Source organism: Prionailurus bengalensis, chromosome A2 (genome assembly GCF_016509475.1).
Source record: "Prionailurus bengalensis isolate Pbe53 chromosome A2, Fcat_Pben_1.1_paternal_pri, whole genome shotgun sequence".
Classification (NCBI taxonomy): Eukaryota; Metazoa; Chordata; class Mammalia; order Carnivora; family Felidae; genus Prionailurus; species Prionailurus bengalensis.
Genome location: NC_057348.1, coordinates 103,589,157 through 103,603,209, shown reverse-complemented (window position 1 = coordinate 103,603,209; position 14,053 = coordinate 103,589,157). Strand labels below are relative to the sequence as shown.

Below are 14,053 nucleotides of genomic sequence, written 5' to 3'. Positions count from 1 at the left end.
GGAAAAAAATAAAATAAAAATGAAAAAAAAATGGACAGACTTGAGCAGCAAACTTGAAAGAAAGAACAATGGAAATTACAAAGTCTGAGGAACAAAAAGGAAAAAAAAAAAACTTGAAGAAAAGCAAACAGATCTTAAGAGGCATGTGGGACATCAACAAATGGACCAACATCTGCACTGTGTAAGGCTCAGAAGGAGAAAAAGGACAGGGAGAATATCTGAATAATGACTGAAAACTTCCCAAAGTTTGATGAAAGATGTTAATATAAACATCCAAGAAGCTTAGCAAATACCAAGGAAGATAAACTCAAAGAATCCCACACCAAGACATATTATAATCAGTATTTCCAAAGAAAAAGACCCAAGGAAAATCTTCAAAGTATAAAGACAGAAATTCAGAATCATCACATATAAAGGAACCTCAGTAAGATTATAAGCAGATCTCTCATCAGAAATTTTGGAGGCCAGAAGGCAGTGGATTAATATATTCAAAATGCTAAAAGAAAAAAGAAAAAAAAACCCTGTCAACCAAGAATCCTATGTCCACCAAAACTGTCCTTCAAAAGAGTGAGAGGGGCGCCTGGGTGGCGCAGTCGGTTAAGCGTCCGACTTCAGCCAGGTCACGATCTCGCGGTCCGGGAGTTCGAGCCCCGCGTCAGGCTCTGGGCTGATGGCTCAGAGCCTGGAGCCAGTTTCCGATTCTGTGTCTCCCTCTCTCTCTGCCCCTCCCCCGTTCATGCTCTGCTTCTCTCTGTCCCAAAAATAAATAAACGTTGAAAAAAAAAATTTCAAAAGAGTGAGAGAAATTAAGACAGTCCTAGACAAACAAAAGCTGGGGGAGTTTGATATTACCAGACCTGTCCTGCAAGAAATGCTCAAGAGAGCCCTGCAGGGTAAAAAGAAAAAGAAAAAAGAAAACAAAAAAGGACACTAGACAGCAACTCAGAGCTATTATGGAAAAATAAAGATCTCAATAAAGGTTAATGCATGATCAATTATAAAAGCTGGTATTATAACAATGGTTTGTAATTTCACTTTTTACATAATGTAAGAGATGAATACATTAAAAAAATTAATACCCTAAAAGCTAACATTATACCTGTTTTTGAAGTCCACATGCATGTTAAAGAAGGATTTAAATTAGATATGCAAATATACACAAATGACCAACAAGCACAGGAAAAGGAGCTAAACATTACTAATCATTACGGAAATGAAAATCAAAATTATAATGAGACACCACCTCACATCCAATAGGATGGCTATTATCAAAACAGAAATAGTAAGTGCTGGCAAGGATATAGAGAAATTGGAACACTTATACAATGCTGATGGTACTGCTGCTGATGGTATATCTGCTTTGGAAAGCAGTATGGTGGTTCCTCAAAAAATTAAAAATAGAATTACCATATAATCCACTCTCAAAGAGACATCTGTACACCCATGTTCATAGAAGCATTATTTACAATAGCTGTAGGAGTAACCCTAGTAACTACTGATAAATGGATAAGGAAAATGTGGTACAGATATAATGGACTACCATTCAGCTTTAACAACGAAGAGCATTCTGCAATATGCTACAGTATCGATGAACTTGAAGACCTTACTCTAACTGAAATAAGCTAATCACAATGAAAAATACTGTATGATTTCCACTTACATGAGGTACTTATGACAGTAGTTAAAATCACAGAAACTGAAAGTAGAATGGTGCTTGCCAGGGGCTGGAGGTGAGGGAGGAATAGGGAGCTACTGTTTAATATGTAGACTTTTAATTTTTACACTTAGAAATGATTAAGATGGTAAGTTTCATGTTATATGTATTTTGCTACAATAAAATATTTGAAAAAAACATTAGTTACACTAAAATATAATTAACCCTGAAACTTCAGTCTATATCAGTGCTGTTCAGTAGAACTTTATATGATGTTAGAATTCTCTATAACTGCACTATCCAGTACAATAGCCACTAGACATATATAGCTACTGGGTACTTGTATGTGGTTAATGTGACTGAGGATCTGATTTTTTTAATTTTAATTTTAATCAATTTAAATTCAAGTTGTTACATGTGGCTAGTGGCTAACATTTGGACACTTGGACAGAAGTCTACAAAATGTTGAAAATCTTGATATTCCCCATTATAAAAAACCCATTTAAAAACAAATAAGAAGCTGTTAAAAGTAAAATAGTTTTCAAATATTTTCTTCAAATTTAAAAGAATGATCAGGAAGTATTTCTTTCAAAGTCTAATTTATAGTTATCTTTATAAATATGGTTATAAGATAAAATTATGTTTGATATTTAGTTTATGTATCAGTACTCTTAGTTTATATCAATATCCTCAGTTTACACCAATACCTCTGAATGCATCTTAGATTTCTCTTACCAAGTATTTTCGAAGATTTCTTGCCATGTGAAGTCAAAATTCACACCTTTCGCTCATTAATAAAGTAAACATTACCAAACTAATATTTATTTTTTATAAGTAACAATTTAAACTTTGAACTCCAGTAAGAGTTAAATGCAATATACCATGTGTTATGAAGACATATACATTAATTGCCAAAATACAAATTTATATTGAAGGCATTGATTTTAGTATCTAAAAGTTCCCATTCATTTAACCAAAATTATCAAGCAACATTTTAACACTAAAAAAGTTGACCAGTAAGAAAAAAACAAGGAAATAATTTATCATGTGTTACTTAAAAATTTTTATGTCTATTCCAAGCACTTTATTCCTTAAATTCACAGATTACCATCAAAATTAAAATACAAATAAAATGTAATACACTAAATTGTTCCTGTTTTGTCCCTCTTGAAAGATTAAAAGATCAAAGACTGGTATGAGAACTAAACACCTAAACATATCTCCTAACTGAAATAATTAACATATTTTGAAATAATCTATTGGCAGTCCTAAATTGTGAAAACCCCACAAACGTTAAATACTATTAGTAAATAGTAACAAATACAACAAACATTAAAACAGAAATGCCTATAGAGAGATATCAAGTTATATCACAGAAAAGGGCCAGTTCCTTGTATTTACAGATTATAACCTTAAGTGATCATTTCTACCAGTTGATGTGAAATGTAGTCAAAGTTTCTCAGACAGTTCCAATTCATTTTTAATATACATGAATTTCTGGGGTATAGAAACAAGTCCCTTTTTTAGGACAAATCATTGTTGTTGTTTTTTTAATTGAGTTTTTTTCCCTTTTGTTTCTCATTTTGTAACTATAACCCTTGTCAGAACATTCTCTAACTTCTCATGGTCATTTCTCATCCTCACCAAAATACATTTAAGTATCAAAAAAAACTTGCATTAGAGCCTTCTGACAGTAGTACCATTATTCCCTGAACTCCACAAAACATTTAACAACACAGAAAATCAAAACAAAATGTAACCACCAATGAAGAAATTTATCTATTTCTTTTCAAAACAACTGACAGGATAGTTACAGTACAGAGTCACATAGATGGACACACTACTTGAAATTTTTCCAACAATGTATTAAATACTAAAGTCTCTTTTATGTATCCTTTAAGATATGAAAAAGCATATTTGCCACACTAATCAGTACAAAAGGTCCTAAGAAATAATAATCTAGGATAAAACCATGGCTTGTCCAATTCAATGTTATTAAGTATTATTTGGGGGTAAAGTCATAATTATCTTTCATAATGTCAAAACACATACCTGGCTTCTTGTAATAACCCACTAAGCTGCTATCCTATATATTTAATCCTCTGTATTTTTACTTAATATATTCTACTAAGGGTTAGAGAATCCTGTAATTTATAATTCCCATGCAAAATATTAAAAATAATCTTAGGTAATCAAATATTGAATTAATTAAAAAGGAATTTTAAAGTAATAAAAGTTCATGTCAGGAATTTATAGAAAAGAACAACCTTCATACTGAAATGAAATACCAAGAGATTTTCTCATTTGCTGTATCTTCTTCATCTCCTACACCATACATTGCAACTTATGTTCAGAAGGGGGGTTAAAAATTTTTAACTACCAAAGAAAAAATATTTCATTCATTAACGCTAAGACAAGGAAGTAGACTAATTCAATTTATAGAAAAAGTTATTTGCATACATCAGAGAAAAAAGGATCTTATGAGTCCTTAAATGTAATAAATGCAATGATACTTTATTCCTCAAATATTATACATAATTCATGTTTTGCCTTTTTTTTTTTTTTGCCTTTACAACTTACTTCCTTCAGTCTTCAAAGATTCCATACCAAAATTTGTTTCTTCCCTCATCTCTAAGCCTTTTCCCATATTTTCTCCTCTTTTTAGAGGAAAATTTTCACTGGTGCCTAAACCACGATGAGCTATCACATCAACTCTGTTAGCACAACTGTCATCAAAAAGATAAGAAATAATAAGTGTGGAAAAAAGGGGACTCTCAGACACTGTTAGCAGGGAAGTATACTGGTGCAGACACTATGAAAAATAGTGTGGAAATTCTTCAAAAAATTACAAATAGAATGCCTATATGATCCAGCAAGTCCACCTCTCAGTATACAGCCAAGGGAAAAATCACTACCTTGAAAAATATCTATATTCCAATGTTCATGTATCATTATTTATAATAGCAAAAATATAGAAACACCCTGTGTCTATTGATGAATGAATGGATAAAAAAAAACTGTGGGAGAGATATATATATAATGGTATATTATTCAGCCATAAAAAAGAAGAAACTCCTAGCCATTCGCAATAGCATATACGGACCTTGAGAGAATTATGCTAAATAAGTCAAAAACAAGTATTGTATGATCTCACTTATATATGGAGTATTTTTTTAAACCCACAAATTCATAAATAAAGAATACAGATTGGTGGTTGCCAGAGGCCAGGAGGTGGGTGCTAAAGGGGTAAAGGTGGTCAAAAGGTATAAAATCCCAATTAAAACATAAATAAGTCCTGGAGATGTAACATACAACATGATGACTAGAGTTATTAATACTGTATTGTGTATTTTAAAGTTACCAAGAGAGTAGATCTTAAAAGTCCTTATCATAAAGACAAAAAAAAAAAAAAAAAAAAGTCACTATGTATAGGAATGGATGCTAACTAAACTTACTGTGGTAATCATTTCACAATATGTACACCTAAAACTAATCCAATATTTTATGTCAATTATCTCTCAATAAAAAAGGAAAGAGTTAATGGAAGAAAGGGAGGATAAATTATTAAAAATAGGGGAAGAAACCTTCCGTAAATTCTTCACTGAAGAGTTTGTGCTATAGATTTTCTTTTATCTTAATAAACAAAAGTATATCCAAAGAATAAAAGGATATAATAAATATTACTCAATTATCTAATTGTCAAATAATACCCTTCAGAATATTCCTTTTTATTTTGAGAGAGAGAGAATGAATGAGGGTAGGGGCAGGGGAGGAGCAGAGAGGGAGGGGAAGAGAGGGAGAGGGAGGCAGGGAGGGAGAGAGAGAGAGACAGAGGGAGAACCCCAAGCAGGTTCTCCACTGCCAGCATGGAGCCCAACACAGGCCTCAAACTCAGAAACCATGAGACCATGACCTGAGCTTAAACTAAGAGACAAACACTTAACCAATTGCTACTGAGGCGCCCCCAGAATATGCTTTAATTAGAAAAAGCAAGACAAATTCTGATCAGGTGGGTGGTGGAAACATAGATTACTCTAAAATTAAAAGAACTGCTTATTATTTGGGCTATTCTACTAAATCAAACCCTTACTAATTTATACAGTATTACGCTTGTCTTAGAAGAATGTAAGGCAGTATACAAGATCATATATTTTAAAAGAAACATACCAAGATAACATAAACTCAAAGCAAGACAAAATAGATTTCTAACACTAGAAGTAAATCCAAACAGTATACTTTCACTAGTCTATCACCTGCCAAATTCCCCATCCACCAAGCACTCTTCATCTGATTTGTCCACTCCTAATCCAACCTTAGAAGTTCCTGGGTTTCTCTCCTCTCCTGCTCCTGGACAGCTCAGCATCACTGGAGAAAAAGCAATTAACCAAACTTACTAAACTAATTCACTGAACATTCCTGTTCAGTATATACTATATATATATATACACAAACACATACACATATACACATACATATACATACACATGCATATATATACATACACATGCATATATATACATATACATACATATATATATATATATATATATATATATGTATATATATGGCCTCAGCAGGTCGTTTATCTATTTTTTTTCCCACAGTAACTGTTGGAAACTATCTCCTGTCTTCTTAAGTTCCCATCATCACCCCAGGTCCTCTACCTCTCCACAGACTACTTCTATTTCACTGAAAAGTCAGAGCCTGTCTAATGTGAACTTATTCAACTTCCCTACTCTCCACCAATAATTACTTCTGCATCTTTATCCATTTCTTCTTTCCTGTTACATGTCTTAAATCAGTCCAGCATAACCAATCAACTATTGTGGTGTGGACCAAACAGAAAGCATCTAGATCTCAAACTAGTATCTTCCAAAAGCAGTGCTGATACTGGGAGGAGAGAAAAGCTAAGACAGCAGGTGCTTAGTCTATCATGCCGAACACAGTATTTGAGAAGGAAAGATTGCATAGTAATTCTAGCTAGCAGTGAACATAAAGGGGCATACCAGAAAGGGAGTTACTAAGTGCACACAGCATAAAGACAGCAAAAGCAGTGATTGGTGACATTCAGAAATGTATACCAGTAGGCTTTGTAGAAATTTAAGCCAGTAACAGGCCCAGTCATGAGATAAAGGTCCAGGAACCCTTTCCCTAAGAGGAAAGGGCTTTTCTAGAACCTCTTTTCCTAAAAAAAGACTGAGAAGAACTAAACAGAAACAAAGCAGGGGTTAGGATTAGTGGTGTGTTAGTAAATATCTAACACCTAGCTCTCTATGGAAAAAAAAGTGGTAATTTGTAGCATTTGCCAATTTCTGCAGTACAAATACTCCTAACCATAGTTAATTTCCAAATACCAACAAGGCATCAGAGAATGCAGAATGGGGGAAAGATGCATAGTAGCACACCATTACCGTTTTTCTACCATACATATACAATAGACTTAGGTAAAGAGCATACATAGGTAATAATAAAATATTTAGGAAGTGAAACTGTTTTAATGTTTATTACCTTTCATATAACTTCAAAAATAAACTGAAAATGTTGAAAAGAAAAAAGTGCCTCTCACATTTGAGATACACTAAAGAAAAATATAATTCTATAAAATTTACTCCAAAAATAATACACTCAATTAATTGCTAAGCAAAACTAAGTTGATTACAGAGGCCAAAGGAAATTTGATAACTGGAAACTAGAAGATATTGAAGACTTCACTTTGTTCCAATATTACCTTCTACTTTTACTTTAAAACACTGCAACCAATGCATAGGACCCTAAGTAGTTTTAGGTGTTTGGGGGAGAACTTTCACTAAAACATCCGAGGCAACCAATGCATTTTCATCTGAAGTTCTTCCAGAAACTTACACACTGGAAACCAGAACTCTGCAAGCAGAGCAATATTAGAAAAGTTCATAATCTCATTTAAGTAGAGAACTGCATCTCTCCATATCAAAGCACCTGGCCCTGGAGACTACCAAACTGGCTTTCAATTTATAAACACCCACCTAGGATGCTTATTACCACTGCTGGCATTCTAATAAGCTACAGCATTTTCTTAGTAAACTCTGGTTTCAAAAGCACATATCAAAAAGTATATACATAAACTCCACTATACTCGAAAAGGGCGTACTAGTAGGACTCTCTCAAGACAAACTGATAAAAGAACACTATGAAAAAGCAATCCTGTGAAAATGGTGAAACAATAGAAGCTTCCTAATAAAATAAACAGAGATTGCTTTATGAGATGAAACAATGAAGTCAAAAAACATGCTTAATGTGTTTCACAAACACATGACTTTTTATATAGATTATCATTTAAGAACCTGGGGTTTACTCTTTTCTAAAAGTAGAAAGGTAATTTGTCTAAACAGAATACTGATGTTTATTCCAAAGTTTTCCATGTCCTATATTTTTCCTATATAGAATCGGCCTATTAAAATTTGAGCATATCTCTCTCCCTTGAACTACAATTAAGGAAAGGATACAATTCATCATACATAAGCTTTTATAAAACATCTGTAGTTATGCAATATACCTAATAAAAAAAAAAAAACAACCTTAGAAACGTATGTCAAATGTTTCTAGATTTGCAAAGAATGGTTAAACTTAAACAGAAGTAGCATAAATGACAAATACCACAAGTAAAGCCTTGGGTGAAACTAATTAAAAATATTAAATTACAAATAAAAGCATGAATATGGAGGCAAGTTCCTGATAAATTCATTCAATTTCAAAACAAAAAGCATTAGAGAAATTCTTATAATACACAGAATTAAAACACCTGAGACAGAATTTATGCCTTAACTATTGATAAGATATCACAACAGCCTCAATTAACTTAAAATTCATTTCTCAAAAAAACTATTACAGATTTATTCATGTAATATTATAATAAATATTTATGTCTGAAGTGTTCTCACCACAAAATAGAAAATGGGAACTAAAGTGAAGTGACAGATATGTTAATTCGTCTGATGCTGGTGATTATTTTACAATGTGTTAGTATATCAAATCATTAAGTTGTATATCTTAAATATAATTTCTAATTGTCATACTTCAACAAAGTTGGAAAAATATTAAAATATCAATTAAAAATGTGCTAAAAACTTCATTATAAAATAGGACATAACACTTCATCTTATACTATTGCAACAGAGAGCAAACCAGTTCTACCATTAAAATCTCTTTCATTTTACTTACCAGTAACTGTTTTTGGTCTTCCTTGGCATCCTCGTAAGAGGGGGATCCAGACACCCAAGGTGGTAATGGAGTTTACAGGTATCACACAATAAAAGAAGATGCTGATCATGGTTCTTCTTACAAATGCCACAACTTTGAATAAAGGCAGCAAATAAACGATTAGAATAATAATTATTTTAGTGAAACAGCTATTTACAGCACATTTTTTTAAATTTTAAAATTTCACCTTGGATTAATGTTTCTTCTATTAAAATCAAGTGTTTTTTTCCTTCAAACGTGCCTCTTTGTAACATCAATAATTATTAGTTCTAAATATTTGAGACTATAGAAAAATAGCTGGATCTAGTATAATTATTATTCTGGAGTCAAACTTTTCAGAGAGAGGCATATATAAGACAGTATTCTCAGGATGCCTGGATGGCTCAGTTGGTTAAGTGTCTTACTCTTGATTTCAACTCTGGTCATGATCTCACAGTTTGTGAGATCAAGCCCTGCATCGGGCTCTGGGATGACAGCACAGAGCCTGCTTGGGATTCACTCTCTCCCTCTCTCTGCCCTTCCCCTGCTTGCTCTAAGTAAATAAAAAAACTTAAAAAAAAAAAAAAAAAAAAAAAGAACGTAGTATTCTCAACATCACAGCTACCTCAATTTAGTTATCACTTAAAACATTTAATATTAGCTCAACTTTTCTCTAGAAACATAACTATTAAACAAAAAAATTTTACAATTTTCTACTTCTCTCAAACTACAGAAGTTAATTTACAAACAAAATTGTTTATTTTAACATTAATTATAAGCCTTTCAATGAATCTTCAACATGTAAATAAGCTACATTTCTAAATAAGTCTCTTCAAAATCAGACTTTGAGTCTTAAAAGTACACCAATTGATATTTTTGTGAGGAATGGGGAATTTTGCATTGTTGTTACTGTTATTTGGATTTTTGTTACTTTTCAAGGAATCCAACTTTTCTTGTGCAAAATGTCAACTTAACTACTCCTGAGAGCACAGGCACCATGACTGGAATATCTCTGTTTTTTTATACTGGGAACATAAAGTGTGAAGAAAAAGTTGTTAAGAATCTCTAACAGCTACCCATCCATGTAAGAAATAAAAATGATTTTTGAAGTTTTAAATTATCCTAGAGAAAAAGGGTCACATACACGCAACAACGACAACCAGTGCTTGGTTCTCAATGCTACTCAAGTGAAAAAGGAAAATCATTTACAATACATTCTGAAACAAAAATGAACTGTACTGACAAGTGAGAAGCACTCTGATATGCATGGTGGTTCCAAACGAACTAATTTTGTTTGGAAAAGCTAGACTGAGCCAAGAAGTCTTGGCTATGCAAAATTACGATAGAGACAAAAAAGTAAATAATAGAAGCACTACTAGAAATAAAATTATTACAACTGAGCATATAAAAAAATACAGACAGATTCAAATCTAGAACTTATCTTCATTATCCACCACTGTACAAAGGCAGTAATTCAGATTGTATGTGATACCCATCACTACCTAAAAACACATGCAAAGCTCTAAAACTCATTAAAGTAAAATAAAATATAAATGCCCATTAAATAATAGATTATTTTAATTATTTAAGAAAATGATCATCTACATTATTTAAAGTTACTTTCCAATTCCCCCAAGACAATGGATTGTTCATTTCCATGCAACTTTTGGACATATATCTCCACTTATTTAAAGGATACAAGTCATTAATCTTATCATTAAAAGAGGAGCAAAAATCTCTTCTCTCATTCAACCTAAACCATCTTTGATAAAGGTACTGATAAAATGAATTTCAAATGCATTTAACATAAATTCTAATACGGACATAATCCATTCACAAATATTTGAAGCATCTTGTTACTAAAAGTATGAGTTTAAAAACACACAATATTAATCTGTTATCATTTTATTACTTGCCTATAAAGTACTGCAGGAAGAATAGAAGTCTTTTGTGTGCCTCCTTCTTTTTTACTGGGTTTTCTCTCCTTGGGTGCCCGCAAAATTGCCGGTATGTTCAACTTCTATTGATTTGAACAAATGCAGTTTATTTTGTTTTAAAGAAAAAATATAAAGCAACATTCTCCTCTATTTGCCACTCAAGTCAACTAAATATGCTAGAATTGTGAGGGAGAAATGTCTTACCAGCTATTACACCAGCAAAAAGAATTAAAATGAGTTTCTGTCTCACAGTTACTCTCATTAAAAATCTATAATTACATAGTCTCATCCCTTTTCAGTGAAACACTAAAACATTATGAAAATTAAACTTCTACTTTAGCTTTAAAAAGTGAAAGACAAGGACAAGCATTTAAGAGCTTTAAAAAACCACACACAATACACTTGACAAAAAGAATATTGAAGCCGTTTATTTTCCTCAACATCCCAGCTACACGGTGCTCCATAGGTTAATTAGAAAAATTATCTTATTGGACCAAACTCTCCATAAAGTGAATGAGATTCTTTTTGGGTTTCTACTAATCTGTAGTATGCTGGCTTCTGAGACAGCAACCATCTATCAAAGTCATTTCTCGGTGGCCTGGTGGGCCAACATCTGTTCAACCAACTGGAAAAAAGTGTCATGCGAGTGGTACAAATGAATTCTACTTCCTCTGTGTATTTTACATTTGCACAAGGAAATTTGTGAACTTCTGTTAAAAGTCACTTAATAAATGACAATGCTCTTTTATGGTACATAATGCTTTACACTAAATAGAAGATTCTTATGAGACAATCTTGCAAATCAAGCCAAAACATAATGTTAGCTTGGCAAATAAATAATAGTCTTGCACTCAACATTAACTTCTCTAAATATAAAACATAAAGCACCATAATCTTCCCCAAATCCATCAACAACCTATCAATAGGAAGAAAGGTCAATTCTCCATAGGTGACTGCTCCTTCTCACCTCTTAAATTATGTTATTCATTGTAATATAAGCCGCATACATCCTGTTCACAAAAGAAGCATCTTGAAAGCTAGCATAGCACAACACATAGCAATATGTATTATTTTCTAAAATATTAAGTCTACACAAATTGTATGATAAATTGACCCTTTGTAAACTTCTGAAACAAGTACAATGAAAAATATCTCTTCTTTGATAAACTCCTTCACAAATAAGACTACTTTCACAGTACCACAGGGAGTCTCCATCTCCTTCTAAAATATAACAGATTATTTGAATGAATTCTTAATTTATGAATTATACACAGTACTAAAAAAAGCATTCAAAGAAATCTATTTGGCAATGATTCTTCTTTTTAACACCAAGAACTTTAATAGGCTAGATATGCTCAAGGATAAAGTAAATTTTTTCATTACTACAATGATATCTACTTAACAGGAAAAACCACACTTTAGACTCTCAAGTTTCAAAACCCATCTCTTCCATAGCTCAAAACCAGATTAACATAAAAACGAATCTCTTCAGTTTGCCTTTTAAATTTTATGTCAAAAAAAAAAAAAAAAGGTGGGGGAGAGGGGACTAAATATAACATAAGAACAAGATAGAGAAAAATGTGGCAAGGACTCTAAAACTGCTAAATTACACATAAGAAGAATGTGGTAGGAGCGAATTCATGCTTCACATCTTAGCTTCACCACAAATGACAATCAGAGCAAATGAAAAAGTTCTGCAAACAAGATAGCTGTTAGAACAAGCAAATTAAGCTACAGGTTCTCAGTAGGCAGCTTCCAATTCTCTAGATATATTTCAGGCATTATCATTATCCCAGAGGATTAGTTGGCCCTAATCAAACAGAATTTTTTAGTTAGGAAAGTTGTATCAGAAGTCTGATCTCTGAAAATAATATAGAGAATGAGAACAGAAGGAGATAGCAATTGGAAAGAAACTAACCTGCCCTGTGATTCTGCCTAGTAAGGCCCATATTCCTTGCCCTTCGCTTCGAAGTTTTCCATTCAGGTTTTGTAGTTCTTCTAAAGATTCACACAGCTACAACATAAATAATCAAAATTAGTATGCCAATAAAATATGTAGTAATCCATGGGAAAATTTAAATAATTTATCAACAAGTGTCCAAGAATATCTACACTTATAGTCCATATTTTTTATAGTCCATATTTTTAATATATTTAAGCCACAGTACCGAGAGATGAGGCTATCCAATTACTTAATCAGCAACACTAATAAAATGTAAGCATTTTGTTTTATATTAGCATTTTTACTGACAATAATAATACCTATATTTATCATTTGGTTACAGTTTTATAGATATTTCATACACATTCTGCTAATTAATCCTTAAAAGTCTATCAAGATGTATTTCCACCATTTTCCCAATAAGAAAATTAAGGATTATATGGTGTCTGTGACTTGGCCAAGATCATAGAACTAGCAAGAATCCTCAGATCTTCTGAATCTAATCCCACTACTCTTTTCACTACAGATGGCTGATATTGGAAACTTACCTCTTATTAATTTTTTATTACTTAAAATAACATTACAGTAAGTCAATATAGGTTTTATATGCTCATGTTACTTATTACCTAACATTTTGGCTACACCTTGCTTTTATATTCTTTTGATCTCCCTCATCATTACAATGAAGAGGCAGAATGGAAATTTGGATTGATAGGTATTTTTCTTAAATCAAAAGTAACATTACAAATTCAAGACAAAAACAATAATTTAAAAGTAAGTTTCTTTGTTTTCTACAAACTTAGAAAGTGAGGCTCTACAGTATACTAGTTAGAAAGGAGTCAGGCTGGCCTCAAACCCCAACTCTATGACATGACTATCTATGTGAGTCTGGGCAAATTACTTCACCTCTTTAGGATTCAATTTTCTCCTCTGAAAATGGGAGCAATAATTACAACTCACATTATAAAACAGAAATGGAAATTAAATGAGTTAATATATGTAACATGCTCAAGATTGTACCTGGCACGTAGGAAGTGCTTAGTGTTAGTGCTGATAATACATTCAATAAGAGTAGGAATTGTAGGGAAAGGTCTAAAGATTCCAGAAAATTTTCAAAATGGGACATACATAGAAAGCTCTAATATCGCAAATGACATCAACAACAGATCATATTATGTTGTTTTGTAGCCGACTTACCTTATTATATTCCACATGGAGTTTTTCCTGTTCATTCTCTAATTTATCCTTTATATTCTTTTGTTCAGCCATATTTTCCTGAATTTGAATCATGCGCATATTTCTCTC

General features: G+C 32.3%; 1 protein-coding gene across 5 annotated transcripts in view; it reads right to left on the bottom strand.

Moving 5' to 3' along the window:
• The window catches only part of PHF14 (PHD finger protein 14), a 213,954-nt gene that overhangs the window by 145,453 nt on the left and 54,448 nt on the right, over window positions 1-14,053 (bottom strand). For all 5 annotated transcript variants that reach the window (XM_043588972.1, XM_043588974.1, XM_043588973.1 and 2 more), the window contains 4 exons: window positions 13,946-14,052; window positions 12,725-12,820; window positions 10,786-10,889; window positions 8,852-8,983 (listed from right to left, as the gene is read on the bottom strand). In XM_043588972.1, the coding sequence (XP_043444907.1) occupies window positions 8,852-8,983; window positions 10,786-10,889; window positions 12,725-12,820; window positions 13,946-14,052 (439 nt within the window). The remainder of the gene's footprint in view (window positions 1-8,851; window positions 8,984-10,785; window positions 10,890-12,724; window positions 12,821-13,945; window position 14,053) is intronic.